Below are 25,252 nucleotides of genomic sequence, written 5' to 3' on the forward strand. Positions count from 1 at the left end.
GCACATTCCTCATATGATAGCTTATCAAGCATATCTCAGAGTAGTGTTGGAACCCATCTGTAGGAGATTGCATTTTATAGTTCAGTAAGACTTCTTCCTCCACTCCTTGTCCTTGCTTCAGAGTACCCCATACTTGCCCACAGTGGTAGAGTTGTGTTCAGCTGATGTGTGCAGAAGCCTTCCTTTGCCCCAGGACATTTCTGTGATATGATTATATTGCTCACTGTTAGTAGGAGGCACAGCTTCAAAGTTAAATTTGTGCTTAAGTGTTTTTCTGTGGGCATAAGGTGGGCAGGTATTTTGTTAGGTTCAAATGCCTGCTTGACTTGAAAGTTACTTGAAGGAAAAGGGCTTAGTTAAAGACTACTGGGCATACCTGTTTGGAGAAGTTCAGGTTACATACAAATTGCCACACAAATTTTCCCAACAGTTGAAGACATACCATTAAAAGATGTAAATGCACTGGAATTTCTGCAGTAGTGAATAACCTCAGACCATCACTTCTCACCGCATTAGTGATTTTAGTTCTTCTGGGCAGTGTTGAACATGATCAGATTGGATCTGGGAAAGGTAGGGAGGTGTGGGAAGATACTTCTCTCCTGAGCAAATAAGATTTAGTAGCAGTTTTATAGGAAACAGTATGCAAGTTTTTACAGCTTGTAGGTTACACAAATCTGTGTTGAATATTTGATGGATTCTGTTGAATACAAAACAATGGAATGTGATGGAAAATGTCTTAATTTCCGTAGTTGGTAATAACATTTTTATCATCTATTTATTGTAGGTTGGAAATCTGCCAAATGATTATATGATAACCCTTAAATATGTCCCGAAGATGGATAGCTTGGTAAGTACAATCACTTCATGATAATTCCAATAAAACAGCCCACTAGAACCTGTGGTGGTGATAATATTTTTAGCTAGTCCTATGGCTTAATAAGTTACAGTTGAAGGATGGTTGTTCCACTTTTGCAAGTATTCATTTAAAAGACAGGAATATTTAGTGGTTCCTGAAGTCACTTAAAAACTTGTTAATTACAAGAATCCTGCAAAAATATTTCTTCATATTCCATTTTTTATCATTTTCTCTGGAAAAAAAATAAATACACCTAACTATGGTATTATTTCATTATGCCAATTGAATTATTTTTTTTTTCTTAAACAAGTAGTTTCTTATGAATTGTACTTTGGAATATATCCTAAAATATCATTCTAGTTTAAGCTTGTAGAAATTGTGTTAAAGTACAGCAAATGGACTAGACAATGAAGAGAAGCCCAAGTTCAGCAAATAACAGTGTCAGTAACTAAACAAACAGACAAAAAGTGAGGAGGTTATTTCATTCAAACATGCTGTGTATTGTTCTTTCTATATAACTCCATATTTAATACATAATGATGCTTTTAAGTAAACACCTTCTGCCTTCTTTAAAATTTTATAGCCTTTTGTATTAAAAACTTTTTCATACTATCTTATTGCATGTTCTACTAAATAATTTTTCCCTAATTTTTGAAATATTTATTAAAAGGATGGGTTGAAAATGCTCTCTTGGTTGTTGCATGCAGTGGAAAAAAAATGGAGAGAAGAAAAAAAGAAGTTGAACATAGAAATTCTGCTGAATGCATATTCCTTAAACTTTACTCCTTTGGCAGGAAAATTCAGCAGAACAAATTCTATGGAAGTCATGTACAGTAGGTCCTATATAATACAGTTAAAACTAATGAAAAAATAATTAATTGCTCAAAACAGCCACTACCCAGTAAGACCAGCTGCCACCATCCCCTGGTTGCAGTGCATTTTGCAATTCAACCATTTCAATGCCTGCTGTGATGAGCATTGGCAGAGAGCAGCCATAGCCTGGGTTCTGCTCCCCACTCAGGGACAAGCACTGCAGCTGCCCGGTGTGGGCTGGGCTGTGTTCTCTCTGCTGCTCTCTTGGGAAGTGTTTATGTTGTGGATGAAGAAGACCAGGGAGCCAGCTTGAGCAGTGGACTCCCAGTTGTTCTCACTGCTTAACTCTTACCTCCCTCTGTGGTTCAGTTTTGGCTGCCAGTAAGCAGTTTCTTCTTCTATAGTTTAAATGCAATGTCATTTTGCTGCATCACATCCAGAAACCTAGATCCAGTTTACATTTATGATGTGTAGCCAAGAATTAAATAGGAAGAAGAGAAGTTTAGAGCCGGGATTTCCATATTCACTCTGCTTGTACACGACATTCAGTAGTGGTGAGGGAAGGTGCAGCTCTTGGCTGCATGCCTTCCCAGGAGGAAGTATTCAGCGGTATTCACGTCCTGCTCTGCCAAATTCCTCTCTGGGGATTTCAGGTTGTGTACCACAGCACATACCACAGCAAGGGCTGGCTGAATACGTAGGTTTTGCTCTGGGATCTAAAAGGTCCCTGCAAGCTGAGAAACCTAGGGCTTTGCATAAGGCAAACACCTTTTGTTCAGTTTTGAAAAAACTGAAACAGCACTTTGCAGTTTTTTTTTTTTTTTTTCTCAATAGATTTCAATCTTAAATGCGTGCACAAAGTAAGAAATGTACCCAAGGTAGCAAATCTAGAATGTAAATGACTAAAGGTAGGAAGGCAGAGTGAATGCAAAGCAGATGGAAAGCCAGTGTAGTGCATGTAACAGGAACAGACTGACCTGATCCATTAAACAGAATTGTTGTTGCATTATGCACTAGCTCAAGGCACTTGAGTGGTGTTAAAAGTAGTCTCAAATAGAGCGAAGTGTGTAGTTTAACCTGAAGGTTAAAAGGCAAAGATGACAGCAGCAGGGGCTAAATTCAAAAGGAGAGATAAACTCCAAACTTTTAGATAAATGTAGAAGGAAAAAAATAAATGATGAGTACCTGCAAATACAGAGGAAGTCAGGTTTGTAAGTACTCCAAGATATAATTCCTAGTCCAAATTTACACACACATAAAAAGAGCAGAGTCAAACCTCTGTTTCTCTTTGACAAACAATGTCAGGCTTGTCAGTTTTAACAGTTTCATCCCTGTGTTTGGTAGCTATTGAGAAAGCACGAGAATGCATGTCTTGATATTACTGAAAAGAAAGCTTAAAGCTCCCATGAAATACAGCTTTGTAGGTCAAAACAGTTCAGCCAGATATTCCCATGCACTTGCTAAACCACAGGAGCAGCAAAACAGGATCCTTGCTGAAATCGCTCCATGCTCCTCTTGCACACTAGAAGCAATTAGCTTTTACTCATCTCTGCCACAGTAGAATTTATATCCACAAAACCTCAGATAAAGTTTCCAGGTTTGCAGCTCAGAGTAGCTACACCAAAGCAAAATAAAACTTGTTTTCTGTCTCCTGATGGGAGATGGCACAATGCATGCTGCTTGAATGGAGTACATTTCAACAAACCATCTCTGATTTTTGATTCTGCCTCTCTCCTCCTGTTGTAGTGCTTGAAGGAGAAAAGGGAAGCAGAGAATCAAGCCAAACACTATCCATTGCACATTTTGTTTCATTCCTTTTAAGCTGCTGATATAACTACAGAAAACTTGTTAGTAGTGTGTGAGAAGGTTGTACACAAAAAAGAAACCCAAGGTGGAGCTAAACAGTGTGTTTCCTTTCAGTTCTCTAAGCATGGAAGCCTAGTGATCTGGTTGGTCTTTGAAAGTATGGATGTTTCTTCCTCATCAAAGACACATACAGATCATGGCAGAACAGCTCTGTTACTTAGAAAGTCATTTGTCTCCAGGTAATGATATTGATAGTAGTAAATACATTTTTTAGAATAAAGAATATGCATGCAGATTTATTGCAGAAATTGACCCAAATGAGATTAAGCAGGTACAATGACAGAATTTTCCCTTGTGCTGCAGGAAGAGGAATGAATGGTCTCATTGGATGCTGCCCAGGAGGGTTGTGGAGTCTCCTTCTCTGGAGACATTCAAAACATGCCTGGACACGTTCCTGTGTGACATGACTTAGGTGTTCCTGCTCCGACAGGGGGATTGGACTAGATGATCTTTCAAGGTCCCTTCCAATCCCTAACATTCTGTGATTCTGTGATTCTGTGAAATCACAGAACATTCAAAACAATTTTAGTAATACTGAGGGTACATCTTCCTTAGGGGTTGCTAAGCCAAAATCTTCATAGCTGGCAGGCCTGAATGATCATTTGACATTTTCTCCAATTGAAAAAATAGCTCCATATATGGAATAAATTTCCATAACATTTATTGTGAATAATGCAATATTTATTGGGAAGAGATTTCCATATACATGTTGCGATGTGACTAACACATAACCTGCATTTCTACTGACCATGCTGGGTTAGGGTGGTTTCTTTATTTTCTTTGTTGTTTTGGTTTTGGTTTTGGTTCTTGTTTTGTTTTTTTTTTTTTTTTTTTTTTTTCCTGGGGAGAGTGGAACTGGGTGGCTTTTTTTATTTAGTTAACTATTGTTACATAAATCCAAGTAGAAGAAGTTAAAGACTCCCTATAAGGTGGCAAAATGAATGACCAGGTTATAATCGTGTGGACAGCTGTATAAACTTTATCTGCAATCTAGCTGCACAGGAATCAGTTAAAGTGTTTGAACTCTATTCCAGTGGCACGGATGTGGCAGATACCATGACAGATTGTGTTAAACTCTTTTATTGTCAAGAACACAGGAAAAGAAAGACTTTTAGGTATAGAACCTATTCTTAGGAATGGCATTTAGTGAAAACACTAAGAGGAGTTAACTGAGCTAACTAGTTCAGAGGTCGATAAAGGCACACATGGATTTCCATAGCAAAACATCTATGGAATTATTCTTCAGAAGAGATTTAAATCAAGAATCTTTGGAGTTAACTGAGTCATGTAGGGTAACAATGATACAATGAAAATTGAGTATGGTTTTTAAAAAAAAAAAAGTCTGGAGAGAATTGTCAAAGCAGTAGCTATTTAAAAAAAAAAAGGTTAATGAAAGCATGGAAGAGGGTTCATAGTAACATGTCCTAAGGCTCAAATTCTCAACAGACTGATGCTTAGCATTCATTAAGAATTTAATGAAAGGATGGCATCAAACAGACAACCATAAATATGTCAGTATCAGTGAGAATAGAAATTTTACCAAAAGGGCTGAAGAAAAAGTTGGCTGACACAAAAGAAGGAGATTTTTAATTTAGACATTCAAGAGAATTTAAATTGGAAAGAACAATTTAATCTTTTGCACATTGAGTTGCATAACCAGTTTTGGGAAAAGTCTGACATTTAATCTACCTCTCTGTCTTCTTTTTATCCCCTGACAGCCTAATCACTGTTGGTTGCATTTGATGGTGCCTGAATTTTCAAGGAGTCTACATAGTCTTCTCCAGAAATTTTCTGATATTTCCGATATGTCTGATGTTTTAAGCAACTATTCAATCATCAATAATCTCACAAGGATAATTAATGATCTTATGGCATGTCTAGCTTTTGATAAAAATAAGGTAATCTAATGCAAATTTTCTACTTTTATGTTGGATAATTTTATTTAATTTTTTAAAATTTGTTTTCATTTCTATTGCTGTATGTCTGAAATCCTGCTTTGTTTAGAGATGCACTGAGTACATTGTGCTAATATTGGATAGTTTTCATCTCCTGTTTCAAAGAAAAATGACTTACATGAAATTACAGTATATGCAAAGACCTTTATACAGTTATATAAGTAGTGAAATTACCATCCTTAAGATAATTAATTCATTCATGTCTGTTTCCAACAAGCAGAAATTTTCCTTGTACATCCAGCTTAAATTACATATTTTCCTAGTGATGTAAAAATCATGTGGTTGAAACTATTAATATACTCTTAAAGTACGTATCATAGTTTGTGAGGCTCAGAAGGCTTCACCATGATTTAATGTAACTTTTTATACAAAGATGCAGCAAAGACCAGAGGATATTGCTCCATTTCCATATGTTTCTGTAAGCCAGCAATAGCTGGGAGGATTCCGTGAATCTCTGGATATCTGATGGATCAGACATAAGAGATGTCTGATTCTCTAGGATGAAATTGATAGGGAAAACTTAATTTTCTAATCTCTCACCCAGCTCTAACCAGTCTATCAGTAATTAAAAGTTCTGTAGTCAAAGGTGTTGTCTCACTGAAAAATAATGGCCCAAATTCATCATGTTTTATAGGACTAGGATTTCATCTTCCCTATACATTACATTTATTTTTGTCCAGGAAGTCCTTAGCTGTTGCAATTGCTTCTTCCTTTTTTTTTTTTTTTTTTTTTCACATTCAGAATGAATTAAGTGCACAAAAATACCAATGTCATTTGATGTGGTATAAGCTTGTAACCTTTTCATATATTGCCATTATATTTCTGAGAACCTATTCTGTAATTAGATGTTCCCTATCTTTCCATTCCAAATTGAATTCTGTCCAATCTTCAATTTATGTCTTTTTTTTTTTTTTTCTGTATTCTTGTCATTATGATTCAGGACCCTCAAATGGAATATGGTTGGGGAAAGGGAATTTTATTTTGCAGAATGCAAAAAGAAGTAAATGCCCTGTAATTCACAGAAATTCAGCATTAAAGAGGAAACAATTTTGGAACCAAGAACTAGGAAATTTCCCTTTATCCATTTATCCCATGTTCTTATCATTCCTATTAGGAGTAAAGAGTAGCAACCCCAGATCAAATTTGAACTCCTGGCATAAGAAACAGCTGTTGTGAAAGCCAGGGTCAGGTAGAAAGAAAAAAAGAAAACAACCATAAATAATCTTAACATGGACCTCAATATTTTTGTTTAGTCTGGCATAACAAACTTGTCTGTTAGACCTCAAAGTGATTGGGCTTCCTTGTTTATAGTCCTGTTCTTATTTTTAGGTACATTATCAGAGATCTTAGCCTGCTTCTAAGCCACAGTGTATCCTAGCTATTGTATTCTGTTCCCTGTACTCTTATGACAATAGCTATGATTGTGTTGTGTTCCTGAATTCAGATTAAAAGGATCATGCAGAACATAACAAAGTAATGTGAAATCAAGATTTTGTTTATTTGTTTGTTTAATGAGTGATCTCAAATTAAAAAAAAAAAAAAGAAGAAAAAAAAGAGAGAGAGAAAAGAAAAGAAAAAAGAAAAACCTCTTTATTTTCAGCACGAGATGGGAGATTGCCTTTCATTCCTTGGCATTTCTACAACCATGTATTAATATTTTATTTCTGTTTGCAAGGTTAATTTGAAATCCTCATATCAGAGGGCTTGTTTGTTTTGTTAAGGTTGTATACAGCAGATTTGGTCTTCTGCAGGTTAAAAATTTAAGCTATTTTATGTCATCTTTGGATACTTTAATCATCTGTTGAGTATAAAATGAGAGTCTCACCTGACCCTCTTTCAAGATGAATTCTGTATTTTACCCTAGGATTTTATAAAAGAAAATGGTCACCTTTATGAAGAACGTCGCTTCTTTCCTGAGCAGTTTTTTGAGGTCTTTAATAGTACCATTGAGGTCTACAAAGAGTTTGCAGACACATTGGATAAGAATGACTGCATTCTGCCTTCAACAGTAGAAACACCAGAGAATGGTAAGGTGGCTCTTGTTTTGGGGAACAGAAATTAAGTAGATAGAAATGGGTGATTTTCCTTTAATTTCAGAGATGCTGAGGATCTGAGTCTGTATCTCCATGTCTCTTTTTACTGCAAGTTAAAATTACAACCAGCACCAAAGCTTGTATTTCTGTTCTAAGTAGAGTTATATCTGGCAGTAAAGCTAATGCCATCATTTCTAATGACATAATTCCTTAATATAATCCAAATAACTTGACAATACTCTGCTCTGTTTCTTTTCATCCCAAATACATCCTGGATTGGCTTTTTACATTGTTCTTGTTCTTCATCTTATTTTCTATTGATGTTCTATTTAATTTTTATAATGTAGTAATGGAGCCCAAGATTGCACTACTTAAAGGATAGGAAGCTAGGACAAGTTGTAAACTGGAGTATCAAGTCGTCTTCATAGACATCCCACTCCCGAAAAGGGTCATGTTTGCTTGATTTAAAAGATTTAACTTGGGTGAGGCTCTTGCAGTTCATTCTCATCCTTCCAGTACATGGAGGTGTTGTATTCTCTTTTCTTTTACTTTCTCTAGTAACAGTTATTAGCTGTTTTAATTAGGGCAATGTGTCTAGTTGCCCAATTACACCAGTAGTAACTAGAAGTAGATCAGTGCTACAGCCTAAGAACACATTTAAAGTGATTGCTTTTCCAGAATAGCTATTCAGCAGCAGCTCAGTGTGTGGACACATCTGTCTCTTAATAAGGCTGCCTTTTTTTTTTGTCTTATTAAGAAAAAAGCCCTGTAAATAATTTTTTAGAACAGCCCTGTAGCCAAATCAGTGTAGTCTTATAGCTGATCATCTTATATAGAGGGAACTGTATTTTAAGTTACATAATGCTGACACACTCGTTTTCTATTTAGATTCCAGAGTCGCTGTCACAAAAACAATTTTGTTTCCTCCTGTTGCTGCCAGCTCCCTTAGGAATGACAGCATTGGCAGTAACACTAGCAGTAACAGTAAGTACAAGTGATTGAATTAATATGTGTCTCCATTTTGTTCTGGTGGCTGGTTGTTATGAGAGCTCAGAGGAAAAGAATGTCTTAATTGTACAAATTAAAGGGAAGTTTCTTGTGCCTGATGGTGTACCATGTGTTTCTCAGCTGCAATAGTAAAATGCAATGAACCTGTCTAATCAAAATTTAGAAATGGTATAAAGTTACAATGCTGTGACAGCTCTCATGCACTTGGAGAGGGAAGGTCTCCTCATTTTGGCTTGCTGCTGTCATGAGGTCTCACTAGTCATATGACCTCAGCAAACTTGGCTATTCCAGATACCTCATTTTAACTCTCAGAAGAGGAAGGTTCACCAAATAATAGAATAGCAGTCCTGAATTGGGCTCACGATACTCACTTGAGTGAAAAATTTGTGTGCATGTTGTATTTTGAGAGCACTCCCGATGACAAACTTGACACCAAACCTGAAGACTGCTGTTTACTTGTTGTAGTTCCAAAAAGGCCAGCTCCATACTCAGTGTGCTTTCAGTTGAGATCAAGAACATAGTTGCTACACCTTTTTTTGAGGGTTTAATCTTCTGTCTGGCATGGCCATCTCCGTGTTTCTCATCTGTCTTGATCAATGTATTACATGACTGGTCACTGACAGGTCAGACAGCCTGGAGTTATTGCTGTAAGAACCTCAGCATTACCCATCGCAGGTCAGAAAGGATACAGGAACCTGAGGTGAAGAGAAATTAAAGATTTTCAGGGGACTTTAGTGACATAATGTACAACAATGTGAATACTCTCTGGAACTTTCCATGCAAACAAAAGGAGGGGGTTTTCCTTAGAGGTTCTTGAAATGGTGCATAAATCTTATCATACATGTTGTTGTTTCCCTTGTTCCTTTTTCCCAGGCACATCAGGGTGACAGTGTACATCCCTATTTACTATTTCCCTCTCTCATTTCTCAAACACCCATGTTATCTGAATGTGTGATGTTGAAGTGTGTGGCTGGTGCTCCTTGTGCTGAAGAAAGCATAGCCAAGGAGGCAGCCTGTTGTAGCCTGGAAGGCACAATGGAAGCTCCTGACTGTGGGACAGGTACTGCTAAGAGTAGATATCTTCTCTTCCTCCTTCATTTGCAAATGTGTAATTTAGTTATTCTCTGGGTTTTCATAACCATATATGCTACCTCTTAGCTGGCTTACAGATGTTCTCAGGTTGAAAGCCCTTCTGGTTGCTTTCTAATTAAGACAAGGTCTTAAATTATCACTCCCCAATCCTCTGAGAAGAAGGTTGGAATGAAATCTGCCTTCAACTCCTGGCTGCCAGCTTGCCTCTCTGGAAAAGAGAAATGTCACTGCCATAAGTTCATATCCAAGAGGTCACAGAGCTGGCTGTAAATAACCTTATGAGCCCAGAGCCAATTGTGAGGCATGAAGAGGGGGCTAAAAAGTGCATAACTGTGTCTCTCAGGTCTGAACATGTGATAATTTTTGATGTAACTATGAGAGGAAGAATATTCAAATGCAGCCTGAAGCAACGAGAATGGATCAAGGAGCCAAAGAAAGACAGAGAGAGATTACAGGAGCAGTTCAGATGAAAGAAGTTTTGACCCATCAGAGTAACAGGAGCTACACCGGGCAGAGGCCAGGGCTCCAACCTCTGAATTGGCATCTGTGTCTGTACTGTGAACAGGAGTACAGAAACAGGCTTATTGATCTTGCTTTATAACTGGAACTGATAATCAAGTAGGAAAAAAAAAAAAAGCCTAATTAAAGTAATGCAGTAAGTCAAATAAATTGCTTGATTGCTTGTCTGGCCATATGCTGTAAGGTGTATTCTAACCGATTAACATTCTCTTAAGCAATTTATTCGAAAATTGGATAGCAGTTAACAGCCTTATGTAGAAATGACTAAGACTGAATGTCTAGGGCTGGGGACAGTTTGAACGCATAATCAGATTAAATTACATTAACTTGGAGATTGGATGCTGACTGGTTACACTTTTGTCATTAGTTTGAAGCTTTTGGGGTGAAAGACCTGTGACATCTTTATTGGCATCTCTCTCTTACTGCCAGAGAATGGTCTTTGGCACCAATTTTAGGTTTGTTTTGGCTTTACTGTTGAGTAAGTTCTCTTTTTCAATTAATCCCTGCCTTCCTAGAAGGAAAAAAATGAATAAGCCTTATTACTTTCCACAAAGAGAATCCTCAGCACAGGGGACCCAGTCTGCCGGCTGCAGGTCTGTTCTCAGAACAATAACACTAGATTCAAAGTTCAGAAAGGCATACATTTGGAGAAGAGAGAAAACCTGAAAAAAGCATCCCTAGACCCAAAACTATGTTTTTTTGTTTGTTTGTTTGTTTTGTAATAACCCTCTTTACTATTAAACAGTTTTAAAATGATCTATTTAAAATTAGTGGTTTCTAGGCTATTGAGAAGCACTAACTGTTTACAAAAGAATCCTTCCAGATGAATAATAAAAATTGAATCTATTAAGAAAGTCTGTCTAGAGAGCCAAATGACTTGAATTGCTCTTGATTCTAAATTCAACTTAGGCAAACCTGAAGTAAATGATCTAATAAAATCATTTGTGAAAGAATTATCATAGGAATTGGATATAATATAAATTAGCTGAATTACATTTTTCTCATGTTTCTGCTACATTTAGTGCAAGTCATATCTCATTACTTCATCGTTATTACACAATGATAGAATTGAACTACTGTAATAGAGGTGAGCCCTGACAAGATCTACACCAAAAATCTTATCCCAACTAAATGTAAAATGGATATTTATGTTTTCTTCTCTTGGTTCTACATAACTGTAATCCAATTTAAATTCTGTGTAACTGTTTAAGTCCCAGTTCCATTGGTGTTCTTTGGATCGTTATCCCATGCATAGTCTAGAGAATTCAGATGAGGTGGTTCCTATGTAAAGAACAAATGTCAGGATAAAAGGTCTTGAACTTCATCTCTTCTCTCAGTGCTTGAATCAAGCAGTATTTATATTCTTTTTTTTCACCCCACCAAATGAATCTCACGTTTCCCAGCTTAAACTTGAACTTGCTAGCTGTTGCTAACACTTCTCACCTTAGCACCTTGTTTCTATAGCACAATTTATATTTTTATGGAAGGTTCAGTGTTGCTTTCTTCCATTTTTTTGCCTATAATTTCCTCACAATAATTAAGTTTTATTATTCTGTACTGAACAGCTCAAATAATGTGTGCTCTGTAAACACAGAGACATCTAGAAGTGTTTTTAGAGAGAATGTCAATTTTCATAATTAAGCAAAGAATACTGTAGTTTAATTCAGTAATTGCACAACAATTTGAAAATATTACCCATGGCTTAATGCAATTGGTGTTGCATTCTGTGCCTTTGTTCCTTTATTCCACCTATACAGTTAATGGCAAACCCTAATGAACAGGTGAGAGCTGTTCTACATTTTTGTAGACAAGATCTTGTGGTAATTGTGTTGGAGCTAAGCAGAGGTAAAGTGAAAACTCCTTTGAGACATAAATGGTAATAAAATCTAGCTGGTGGTTGCAATCATAATTGCTTGCTAAACCTACACACATGGCTCAAGGTGGAAAGCAGCTCAATAACTTCATTGTGTAGCTCAGTGGCTTTCAATGTAAATGCATTTCAATCACAGCTTAACATCCTGTTGTCCATGAAGATTATAAATGAATCTACTTCAAATGAGCTCACTTCCTAAAGGATTCTTCCACAAGGTGTGAAGTGAGAGCTTGGAGGGGTGCTGGTCTGCTTCCACTCCCCTTTAGCACCTTTAGCAGGATAGGGTCTATTTCAAGTGAATAATGTACCAACTGCAGAGCCAGCAGCTTCTCTGGCATTGCCCAAGAAATTCACAGGTACCAAACCATTTGGTCCCTCCCATTCCTTATCCTTCTCTGCCTTCACAACCATTGGGAGTTGGAATGTTTTTAGTGTGGAGCTGTTTTAGTTCAATTTTCTAACAGAGGGAAAGGTCTCTACTGAAGGAATAATAATTATAATAAAACTATTGGCAGCCAGCTTGCTTTTCTTATTTCCTCTTTCTTCATTAGGATGCAGATCTCTCAGAGGTTCTCCGGACTGAAAATTTCCCTACCGGTTCTGTTTTAGATGCTCCTAAAAAAGGCACATGACAAAATCTACCATGACTCATTTCATTCTCTCCAGATCTTCCAAGAGACTTTTTCTTTCCAGACTTGAAAGTAAATCTAATTAAGTTTTTGTTATTTGCTTTTTAAAGGTAGATTTGGAAAGCTAATTATATTAGATAATTATATTATATGTTATATCTTATGTATATAAATTATATTTATGTTTATCATCTTTGTCGGTGACATGGACAGTGGGATTGAGTGCACCCTCAGCAAGTTTGTCAATGACACTAAGCTGAGTGGTGTGGTCGACACGCTGGAGGGAAGGGATGCCATCCAAAGGGACCTGGACAGGCTTGAGAGGTGGGCCTGTGCAAATCTTATGACATTCAACAAGGACAAGTGCAAGGTCCTTCATCTGGACTGGGGCAATCCCAAGCACAAATACAGGCTGGGTGGAGAATAGACTGAGAGCAACCCTGAGGAGAAGGACCTGGGAGTGTTGGTTGATGAGAAGCTCAACATGAGCTGGCAATGTGTGCCTGCAGCCCAGAAATCCAACTGTACCCTGGGCTCCATCAAAAGCAGCATGGCCAGCAGGGCGAGGGAGGTGATTGTCACCTCTGCTCTGCACCTGTGAGACCCCACCCGGAGCACTAGTTCTGGGGCCCCCAATATAAGAAGGACATGGAAGTATTAGAACAAGTCCAGAGGACGGCCACAAGGCTGATCAGAGGGTTGGAGCACCTCTCCTATGAAGACAGGCTGAGGCAGTTGGGGTTGTTCAGCCTGGAAAAGAGAAGGCTCTGGAAAGACCTCAAAGTGGCCTTCCAGTACCTAAAGGGGGCCTATAGGAAAGCTGGGGAGGGACTCTGTCAGGGGGTGTAGTGATAGGACAAGGGGTAATGGCTTTAAACTAAAAGAGGGTAGGTTTGGATTAGATATTAGGAAGAAATTTTTCACTCAGAGGAAGGTGAGGCTGTGGCACAGGTTTCCCAGAGAAGCTGTGGATGCCCCATCCCTGCAAGTGTTCAAGGCCAAACTGGATAGGGCTTTGAGCAACCTGGTCTAGTGGGAAATGTCCCAGCCCATGGCAAGGAGGTTGGAACTAGATCATCGTTAAGGTCCCTTCCACCCAAATCATTCCATGTTTCTATGATTCTATGATTCCTTTCCATAGATGCTGAAGAAATCATCTGCATTGAAGATATCTTCTCAAAATCTCAAAAATGGCTAATGTGATCAGGCAAAGCAGCATTTAATTTTTCTTGACTAGAACACAAGAACAATATAGGAATTTTCTTCTGAGAATACAAGTTTCATAAAATAATGACAGTATATATATTTTTTTTAATCTATTCAGGCTCTCTCTACACTACTTGACTTTGCCAGATTCAGTTCTGCAAGCCAACCTCCTCTATACCTAACCCAGGACAGACTTTGATAAAAGATATGCCCTTCCCATTAATTTCTGCTCTTGGTTTTAATGTCTGAGCAGACAGGGGCAGGCTAATTAATAGCCTCTTTTCAACTGGCATTCATCTCTGTAGAATTTTGTTTCACTTCTCTTCTGTAGACAGATTTCTTTCACAGCAAACTATTATCTGTTCTGCTTGACCGAAGTTGCCTTTTAGTGTGACAAGTCTACTGGATGTAAGTAAAATTGAAGCCTCTATCATAGGAATTTAGAGCCTTGTAAATGGTGCATAATAATGGGGTGCAGACTTTCTGTTTTCTTATTTTTTAGTTCTCCCTGTGGTAACTCTGTAAACACAGATGGATTTCAAAGATAAAAAGAGCGTTTGTGTAAAAGCTTCTAATGTGACTTGCAGAAAAACTCGGAGAGTTGAAAATAGGTTTCCAGATATTATGAGAATGCTCCTTTCTAAAGTGTTTTCTTAGTGGCTGTTTAATAATGTACTAAATGCACATCGATTGACCCAGTATATCATACCATACGTGCTTAGAAGTTTGCTGTTTGTATGAGTCACAAAAAATTCTAGTGCTATCAGTCCATTTTCATTTCTATATCTAATCACCTACACTTTCCCTGTGCTTAGTTTAGTTCTTTTCCTATAAGCTGACAATATGCCCACCATTTGAGCTGCAGACACCAGATCTTGATATCAACTAAAACTGAGTGGATGATGTCTAAACTGGCAGTCTCCTGCTTCTCACTTTGCATTTCAGAAGGTGGATCCCAGGGTGAATCCATAGGACTTTTCACATCCTGCTTTTGATTAAATAACTGGATAGCCTCGTTTTAGTCTCGGCAGGCATACAGCTCTCTGTGAGGGGAATGGAATTGCTTTTGTACATAAAAGACTAGGATTGGGGCTCTTCCATATGAGATGTAAAAAGCTCTCAAAAATGGTAGCAACAAAATAGCACACAGCTAGACTTAAACTTACAAGGGTTTGATCTTAATGAAGTCAGCAGGGCCTTTCCAGGCAGACATTAGAAGTGAATTCAGGCTTATTTTGTTAAAATAACCTCCCTTGAGAGGCCTCGTGTTGATGGTTCATTAGTGGCAAGGCAGAATGTCTATCTGCAGTCAGTAGGATGCGTCTTATGGAACTTAAGTAAATACATGAAGTGAGTGTTTAGAAGTGGCAGATATTTTCTCTTCAAAAAAATTAGTTTGTGTTACAAAATAAGACTCTTAGAAACTGATAAATCCAAAACTTTTAAGTAAAGGAAAGAGAAAATGCTCTACAAATGACAAAAGGATAGTTAGTCTTGGAACTATTAAACAGAGCAATAGCAGAAATGGGAGGAGCATCTTTGTGGTCAAAAAAGTTCCTGTGAGGTTTTGTATGAAATGCATCTCTTTCACACAGCACTTTGAAGTATCTGTTCTGCTATTTAAGATGCTGTTATGTAGGTGGTGCATAAAAGTGCTCTTACTAACAGTGTTGCCCTGAAGATAGTTTTCTGCAATAAATCCGTCTTCACTAATGAGAACATCTGTAATTACAGAAGAGGCACTTGGCTTCATTAGCAGCTCCAGCCTTCAAGGGATCAGCATAGCATTGACATCATTACTGTCTCTTCTTATTGGCTTTATTTTGGGAGCCGTATATTGGAAGGTAAGAAATATTACATTTAATTGTTTACATAGCATATTTCATAGTTATACAGAGGCAGGAAGGACAGAACAATTCTGCATGTGAAAGCAAGAGACATCTCTTTTGATCTTCACTGAACTGTGTGACATGCAAATGTAAATCTCTGTTGTGAAATACTTCAGTTCCATCACCAAACTGTAAACCTTGTCTCAGCAGCTCTCTAACTGGAAACTGAAAATGGGATTCACCCAATTTCTCAGTTCTTCTATTATATCATGAGAAGGATTCTTTTACTTTTAGCCACTGTGGCTTACCTACAATACAAAGGCTTTAATTGTAAAATTATTGGAGTAGGAGATGTGGACTACATAAGATTTGGCCTATGTTTTGCAAGATGATTTTGATATTGAAAATCTGAAGCAAACTGAAACATACAACAATTGTTTTGTGAGTTTTTAATGAAGCTTTAGAATTTTTACATTTAATGCATTTTTCTTTTCTTCTAGAAAACACATCCCAAATCCAGACCAGAAAGTGATGAAACTACAGAGTATCATGGCTGTCAAGAGGAAAATGAGATAAGGTATAATGTTTCACTTTACACATGTATATACAAATGTAAGTTTGTCTTTGAGAGATGCTTCCTGAAGGTTCCTCTCTAGCTCTCAGAATGACAAACATACACACAAAACCAAACCACATTATCAAGTGCTTTGCTATAGAGTCAAAATGTGTGCTTAGGGTGTGTCCTTTGAAGGAGCTCCTATTTGAAATGTAAGAATTGATATGGAGGATATTTTTGTATACCTCATTTTATTAATGAGGCATTACCTTTCCATTATCCATCCTTACTCCCGCCATGAGTAAGGAATAGAGATGAAAAGCAGCAGGTTCAAAGGAGTATCTTACTTGGGAGAAACGAAGTAAACCAAGGATGGCTGAGACCTGTAAAAGAAATGACAAAGAGAAGTGAATTTGTTATTTGTTTTAAGGTGTAAAACTAGGTTGATATTAAGCAAACAAAAAGAAAACAGCATCTTCTTAGTTGTGCTTCTAAATCCTTTTAAATCTGTCTTGCATTAACATTTTTCATGTTCTTTCACTTTTTGACACTCCCCTTGGTATGTTATACTGTTTTCTAGTTGTTGTTTTTTGTTTGTTTGTTTGTTTGTTTGTTTTAAACTTTCATAGAAAGCCATTGAGATTATATTCCTAATGACTTCATGAGGTCATCCTGAAATGATTTGCTGCTCTATTCATACTTCAACACAGCTTTATCTATTTTTAAGCTGAAATAATTCTGTATAACTCAGTCAATTAAATAAACCCAGAAATAACAATGGAAGACATTCAAAGTTGCTTGAACATGACTTGGGTCAAGACATCATAGAATGGTTTAGGATGGAAGGGACCTCAAAGGTTATCTAGTTCCAACACCCTCCCTCCACCGCCATGGGCAGGGACACCTCACACTAGACCAGGTTGCTCAAAGCTCCATCCAGCCTGGCCTTGAACACTTGCAGGGATGGGGCATCTACAGGTTCTCTGGGAAACCTGTTCCAGGGCCTCACCACCCTCTGAGTGAAGAATTTCTTCCTAATATCTAATCCAAATGTACCCTCTTCTAGTTTAGAGCCATTACCCCTTGTTGTATTGCTACACTTCCTCACAAAGAGTCCCTCCCCAGCTTTCCTGTAGGCCCCCTTTAGGCACTGGAAGGCTGGTCTCCGAAGAACCTTCTCTCCTCCAGGCTGAACAACCCCAACTGCCTCAGCCTGTCTTCATAGGAGGCTCCAGCCCTCTGATCATCCTTATGGCCATCCTCTGGACTTGTTCTGACAGGTCCATGTCCTTATGTTACAGGCCCCAGAGCTGAACACAGTACTCCAAGTGGGGTCTCAGAAGAGCAGAGCAGAGGGGGAGAAGTCTGTTCAATTCAGAAAAGGACATAGGGATAGTTTAAGTTAGAATAGTTCAAATTACTATAGTTCATAATAAAATGTTTTGGGAGTATTATTTAATATCATATTTCAGAGTCTTTATTCAAATTTTAACTGTGAGGGATTAAGAAAAGGATCTAATGTGTGGAAGAACACATCTTATACTGTAGGCTTCTCATATTGTGTGAAATGCCTCATGCTGCCCATAGATGAAGGCAGGAATAGAGAAGGTTCTGATCTAGCACTTTTGGTCACTTGTGCTGCAAGTTTCAATGTTTAACAGAAAAAGTGAGTTTAAACTTTCTAGAATCACACATACTTAAAATATTTTTTCTTCATGAACAGTTCATAGAAAGGAAGACTGCATATTTACCAAGTACATTAGTTGCTCAGAATAACTCATCCTGTACCTCATCCTCACAGGTATTAAAACTCATGAAATTGAACATGAATCTTCCTTCTGACTTCACAGGAAATATAAAGCATTGCTTTATAGGAGGAAAAGACAAAAAAGGAAAACTGAACAATTAGTTAAGTGCAGGACATTGTCCTAAGAGGAAAATTTAAACAGGTTACATTTTACACACGTAGACTTCTTACATATATGACAAACATTTTTTGCTCCCTCTTCCCTGAGGAAATTTTGAAAATTCATCTATAAGTAGGAAGAACCTATTAGCAAACATATGTTCTAATAGTTTGGGTTAAACTACAAACATCCCTTTTGTTATATGTAAATGTTTGTATTGTAACTAACCGATAAAACCTTCTATTCTAATTCCTTGAAACTATAGTAATAGTACCTATAGTACTAGCACTGTAGTAACAAAGTACTTATATTTTATTTCAGGATGTTGCAGCAAAAAGAAAAAGAACATCTACAAGTGTAGCCGTTGCTTTTTCTCCCTCAACACTGTTACTGTTTCATGTACTGGTAAGTTCCTATGGTTGAAAGTCATAACACAAGCTTAACTTTTGTCTGTTGAAATGTGGTATAATTTTGAGTCCACTTTGGGAATAAATAAATAAATAAATAAATAAAAATAAAAGTTGTTATCAGTGGGCTTTGTTTGCACCTGAAGGTCTTTAGCTCCTAATCCTGAATCAATAGGTATTTGACTGTTAATGTAAATATTACAAAATGAAAAATTACAGAATTCCAAAATTCAGCTACTGCTTCTCTTTTGGTTTTGACAGCCAATATGGAGAATTCTTCTCCTACAGCTGTTTCAAAGCAGTATGACCTAAAAAACAAAATCCTTAAAATAGCAGGATAGAGCTGAGCTTCTTTCAGTTGTTTACTCAACACAGTTTGCGGTCTCCATAGCCTTATCAGATCCATCATTCCTGTGTTTGTATATAAGAGTGAGCAGCAAACACGAGTGAGCTTTCTCAGTCCCAGCAGTCCTCTACATATAGGAGCACATCTCTGGCAAGGGGCTTCTTCTGCAGGACTAGTGCTGTACTTAGCCTGTGGATGGCCTCTCCGGCAAAGGTCTGGAAGATTCAGGGAGCAAGCATCAGAGTACAACTGGCAGTCCAGGCTTTCCAGTGTACCCTGCAGCGGGCACTCTCAGGTCCACTCCAAACTGTTTGTAGTTATTTTCATAGCCATTTTCAGTCTCCCTAGCTAATTCATTCTGACATCTGCTCACTAAAAAGGGAAATCATCACTGCATTGGACAAGTCATTTATTTTTCAAAAAATGATAAGTCTGTTTGATATTGGCTTGTCCAGAACACTTTAAAGCCCTGCACAAATGTAACTGTTCTGTAAAACCATAAAAGTTATCTTATCGCTGTCAACTGGATATTAATGGCTTTTGCTGGCAAGTGTGTTCTTGGACAGGAGTTGGCATGAAATTGAAAATACATCTCATTAACAATATTTTTTGTTTCTGAATAAATGAATGTCATGCAAGTGTCATGGAATATATCTATTTCCAAAATTATAAGAAAAAATGTCTGTGTTATATATCTGTGAAAAGCTCTACTCTTTGGCAAAACAGAGATACTAATCAGCAAAACCGTAATTTCCATTTTTCTCTTCAGGCAGGTAACAGTTACATGTTCGCTTCATAAATGAAGCAGTTTTAAGCACATTCATATTCCTTCTGGAGTGACAGACTGAGTCTGCATCTGTTGTTGCTGCCCATGACTCCATCGACATGACATAGTATGAGGACAATTTGTGTTTCTTACTGTGAAACCAACACTGAATTGAACAACGACAAGAAGAGTGTGCACTTAGCAGGACTGTATCTTATGTGAATATCTACCTTACGTGGCATTTGGGGATTTTAAATTGCATTAATAATTGCAGCTGACTCTGGCAAACAAAGTACATGTCCTGAACAAAAAGCATCTTTCAAATGCCTCCAACTATCTGTAATCACTGAAAGTCATAAATACCTTTGCATCATTAATTTAAGTTCTGTGTCCTCTACCTTACCTTGGTGTCTTCAAATGGAGTTCTCTGAACTGACAGAAAACACAGAAATGGATACAGATAACATACTCTTCAATACTGTATATAAAACTTGAAAGTAAAGTCATGCCATGGACCAGTGTACTAGCTTTTTACTTATAAGGAACTGGGTTTATGCCTGGCAAAGGTCATGTGTACAGAAACATGTGGTCTCTGCTGGATGCCAGGTGCCTATATGCCTGCCCCAGAAAGCCTCAAGAATTCATCAGCTTTGGCAGTGTCTGCTCAGAAGACGCAAATACTGGGTGAAGACAAAGTAAACAGGAGGTGATAGTACATCATGGAGCTTTGAAGCATTAGGAGTAACTGCTGGATACATGAACACTGGTGAAATTTCCAGCCATGCCAAGGGAAGAGAAAGTAAAGAGTCTGAACTGCGTTCAAACATCAGAATAAAGACAAACCTATGAAATGCATTTTAAATGCTGAAGATGCATGCCATTGATATCTTGTTTTTAAATGTATAGCATAGAAAATATGAAAGTTCCCGAGAGTGTATTTAGCTTTTACTTACATCAGCTGTAATTAATATTTGCATTGTTTTTTGAATGATTATTAAGCTTTAATATCCTGGCATTCTCCACTCTTAAGGTTAATTCTCCTAAAGCAAAAGAGAAAGGCTTTATTTCTCACTTGTCTTCTACATCTATTGCTGCTATAGCATCCATGGAATCTGTACAGGATTGATGTACACATGCGCATTTTCAAGTAAATCCTAAAAATACAATGGTAAAATTTACCAGTGCAGTTGTGCATATTTTCATCCTGGCTCTTTCCAGATAACGGATATGAATCATTTATCTGTATTAGGGGTTTCAGTTTAGAAAGTAAGGGTAGCTCACTTCAAATTGGTAAGGTCAATAAGAGTTTTAGTTTGAGTTACTTGAAAAAACTCTAAAAAACAAACAAACAAACAAAAAAACACCGTTTTGCAGAAAGTAGTAGTTCTCTTTAAAGTATAGTATAACTTATCTGTGGATTCATAAAATATCCTGAGCTAGAAAGGACCCTGTAGAATCAAGTCCTGATTTTACTCAGGGCAACTTAAGAGTTAAACCATAACTAAGAGCATTGTCCAAATGCTGCTTGTACACTGACAGACTTAATTTTTAAAGAATTCTTGTGGAATTTTTAATCATCTGCTAAATTTTCCAAGAACCATGCACAAGAAGTATGTAACCTGCATATAACATAAGTGTGTGTTTGCACAACTGTATTATTGGTAAAATTGATTTGGCTTTCATACCAACCAAGAGAAAAAAATAAACTCAGATGCATGTAGACACCCTGCATGACATTTTTACACTACTGAGATCAATGGTGAAATTTCTCTTGAATTCATTGATACCAAGGTATCATATGGATCATTATTTATTATCATGGGGATCATTATCATTTATACAAAGGCCCTTTTGCCCTGACTGAGTGTCAGAAAAGTGCCTTCCAGTCCTGCTCAACTGGTACAAATTAACACAGTTCCATTAATGTTAACAGAGCTTTGGGGTTTGCATCATCTCAGGAACTTCTGTTCTAAAGAAGCTCAGTATGAGAATTAGGCCTTCATTTTTATTCAGAAGATGCTGGAGCACTCACCATTTAACAAGAAATAATTGTGAGAAGGGTTGCCCACCACTTCTACAAAATGAGTACTTAGCAAATTTTAGCTCTGCAAAAATCAGTCAGAATTCTCCATCAGTAGTTCAGTCTCATTTGACAATGTGTAGTTATTTACTCACTAGGCCTCTAAACTTATTTAAGAGTTACCTTGAAAGAAATGTCAGCATGACCTAATTGATGGTAAGGGGAAGAATAACTTCAGGTAGGTTTTGAAAAAAATAAAAAGTATCCACATCAAGTGGAAGCAACTATCGTTACACATTTTACAAAGAAACTTCAATATTTCATGTTGCTATACTATACGTTCTCAAAGCAAGTTTATACATTTGAAGTTTTACAGTATTTTTCAATGATTCATTCAAACAACAAAAAAAAAAGGGGGTATTTATTAATGTTCCTTGTTTATAAGAATGTTAGTTTTCCTAAATACATGTTTTCCAGAAAATCAAAAACACAGTAACATTGCACATTGGGGTGCCTTAAATTATAGTTTGACATTCAAAATGTATGATGTTTTAGACTCCTTAATATACATTCTACCTGTTCAATAGTAAAAGACAAAATATCAGCTTTAAATTGAAGCATACATTAAACCCAGATTGTAGCAAAATGTTCATGTTCTAAGAGTAACATCTTAAAACAGTAGCTATGTCACTTTCAGATAATGTCATGTACTTTAATCTCTGCTGCAGATCAAGGCAAATTTAAGGCTACGTGTGAACTGAAAGAAAGTTCATGTATATACCTTCCAACTTGACATCATAACCTGTTTTTATTTTGTACATACACTGAGCATAGTACAACACAGACTAGCAGAACTGTTGTTAGAGCTCATGTTTTCCTTGTTATTCCTACCCACTTTTGAGAGATTTGTACAAAATATTAGGTGGTCTCAGTCATTTTGCAAGGTAGAAGGACAGTTCTAGACATTTGTGAAGACAATGGATGTCATGGCACTTGAAAATGTGAGCATGAAATTATTTGAGTGCTTCTGTGCCCATTTTGTCTACCCATCAAGGAGGCTATTACTTCAGATGTAGTTAAATTTTGAAAAACTACTGACTTATGAGTCATCTTTGAAATCAATGGAAGTAGGATGAGTTACTATTCTGTGGGAATAGTGGTGGCAGAAATAGTCTCTTAGTTGCTTCTTTATCCAGCTGTAACCTATCTGACTTCTGAAGAGTGATCAGTTCTTCAATCTTGTTTTTGGGTAGACATAGCCTGTGCGTTATTAACTCAGTTAGAAATGAATGCCCTTTCTCTTAAAATGAAGTTGGGGAGAAGTGAGTGTTGTATTTTTTTTTATATGAAAGTTAAAAGTCTGGGTTTCAGATATCTGTGGTTTTGTGAGAAACTAAAATTTTTAGGTTTCCTTTGGAGTAGTTGAACTTTGCATGCAATTAATAGTGGCCTTGTGAGAATAAAAAGCAGATAGTGATATACTGAGTAACTCAATGTGCTATTTTAGATGTGTGTTTACTTGAATAAATTAATGGTACTTATTTCATCACAAGGTCATTGTATAAGTAAGCTTATGAACAACTAATGTGCTATACTATGGAGTATGTGTACAACCTGCACAGTTTTTAGATTCTGGTCTTCACCAGCTCTGTTTTCTCTGTTGCTCTCTCTTTGTAATACACTGAAACTGTTTAGTACACATAGTACAACTATTAAATTGAAAAACTAACCATACACATAAAATACAGATATTTTGAGTTAGATTTACATTTAAGAATTATCCAAGATTCTTCTGTTCAGGAATCTGATTCAACTGTCTATTGAATGCAGATCTACAATAATGGTGGCATGTTGCTATTATGTTATCAAAGTGATGGAACGCGGAAACTTCAGACTCTTTAGTGATAGAGACACAGATGTTTGCTGGTTGTATCATGGGCAAATTCATTTATTTTGATGTAAATGTCAGCACAGTCTTGCATAATTATATTCTGACTGATGGTAATCAACAAAATTTATATAATGTGATGTGTGTATATATGTGTCCTCTTAAAGACAGATGTTTTCCCTGATCCTTTTTTATACTAGTTCAGATTTGGAATTTACATTATATACATATACTTTATTGTTCTAAATAAAGATATAATGCACTGCCAAATAATGAGTATATTACTTTGTGTCAGTATTGTTTAAAACCTTTTTAAAGTCCTGCCTTCTCCTTGTAGAATTTTCTGCCATAATATATGCTACTACACACAGAATCTTTCATAATACATTTCATTTCTTAATCATGCATTTTAAAGTTTTGTGCCATTAAAGAATACGTCCTCATTATTAGCCTCCAGTTCCAATCTATAGTGTATCTTTGATTATGCAAAGTATTCCAACTTCAGAATTGAAAGTTTCTTGTAGCTCCTTAATGAGCTTAAATTTGTCTGTGCCTGCTTTAGGCAACCTTTTCATCCCAGTCTTGCTATTAGCCAAATACTAGGATTTTGATATAATTTGCCACTAAAAATTCTGAATGTTGTTGATGCACTTCTTTTGCAGTAAGTGGCATTTAAGAACTCAGCTGTTTTAGCTGAGACCAGATATTATCCCATAAGGATGGCACCATGTCTTTCAGGTTTCAGCAATTTGTTCTGTCTTTTCAGTAAAAAGCCCAGGACAAGGGGTGGGGATAGAAAGTAAAACTGAGCTGCTCAGGGAGCTCTGGCACCTCTCCCCTCCTGAGACTGAAGGATATTACTCCAGCCTAAGAGGGAGATATAAACCTGCAGAAGCTTTCAACCTACCTCTAAAAGAGATGTGATGAGCTCTGAAAGAGAACCAAAGCTGTGTGAGGCTTACAAATAGGAGTGAGGTACAGACAGGACTGATGAGAAGGAGCAGAGAGCAGGGTTAATGGGCTGGGAGACAGCGGAACAGGATTTGGGGATGGCAGAATTTAGGGCATGGACAAGAACAAGATCTGTGGTTGCTTGTCTGGGTACAGAAAAAAGGACAGAAATGATGGGACTCATGATGAAGGGACTGGAGCACCTCTTCTGTGAGGAAAGGCTGAGAGGGATGAGACTGTTCAGCCTGAAAATTAGAAGGCTTGGCGGAATCTCAGGAATGTCTATAAATACCGGAAAGAAGGGTAAAAGGGGATAGAGCCCGGCTCTTTTTAGTGCCCAGTGACGAGGCAAGAGGCAATGAGCACAAAGTGGAATGCAAGAGGTTCTGTCTGAATATCAGGAAGCACTTCACTATGAGGGTAATGGAGCACTGGCACAGGCTGCCCACAAAGGTTGTAGAGATCTTCAAAAGATGTCTGGACATGGTCCTGGGCTACCTGCTGTAGGTGACCCTGCTTGAGCAGGGGAGTTGGACCATGAAACCTCCAGAGGTCCCATCCAACCACAGCCATTCTGTGACTCTGTGATTCTGTGATGGGCTTGAAGGAGGCCACAGAGCAGCAAGGCTCTGAGTTGATGGTGTATCAGAAGTCATAACCTGAGGAGCAACAGTGGTGGCATGGGTGGGTTGGAGGTACAATGGGCAGTTGGTTCAGGTAGAGCTAAATGAG

The 25,252-nt window shown here is 37.4% G+C and overlaps 1 protein-coding gene across 3 annotated transcripts in view; it reads left to right on the forward strand.

The window, feature by feature from the left end:
* The window catches only part of KITLG (KIT ligand), a 59,168-nt gene extending 35,329 nt beyond the window's left edge, over window positions 1-23,839 (forward strand). For all 3 annotated transcript variants that reach the window (XM_083821384.1, XM_083821385.1, XM_083821386.1), the window contains 8 exons: window positions 785-847; window positions 5,254-5,433; window positions 7,355-7,517; window positions 8,412-8,507; window positions 15,585-15,694; window positions 16,180-16,256; window positions 18,464-18,547; window positions 19,665-23,839. In XM_083821384.1, the coding sequence (XP_083677510.1) occupies window positions 785-847; window positions 5,254-5,433; window positions 7,355-7,517; window positions 8,412-8,507; window positions 15,585-15,694; window positions 16,180-16,256; window positions 18,464-18,503 (729 nt within the window). In that variant the 3' untranslated portion in view covers window positions 18,504-18,547; window positions 19,665-23,839. The remainder of the gene's footprint in view (window positions 1-784; window positions 848-5,253; window positions 5,434-7,354; window positions 7,518-8,411; window positions 8,508-15,584; window positions 15,695-16,179; window positions 16,257-18,463; window positions 18,548-19,664) is intronic.
* The last annotated feature ends 1,413 nt before the right edge of the window (window positions 23,840-25,252 follow it).

The sequence above is a fragment of the Anser anser genome, assembly GCF_964211835.1.
Source record: "Anser anser genome assembly, chromosome: 1".
In the NCBI taxonomy this organism is placed as follows: domain Eukaryota; kingdom Metazoa; phylum Chordata; class Aves; order Anseriformes; family Anatidae; genus Anser; species Anser anser.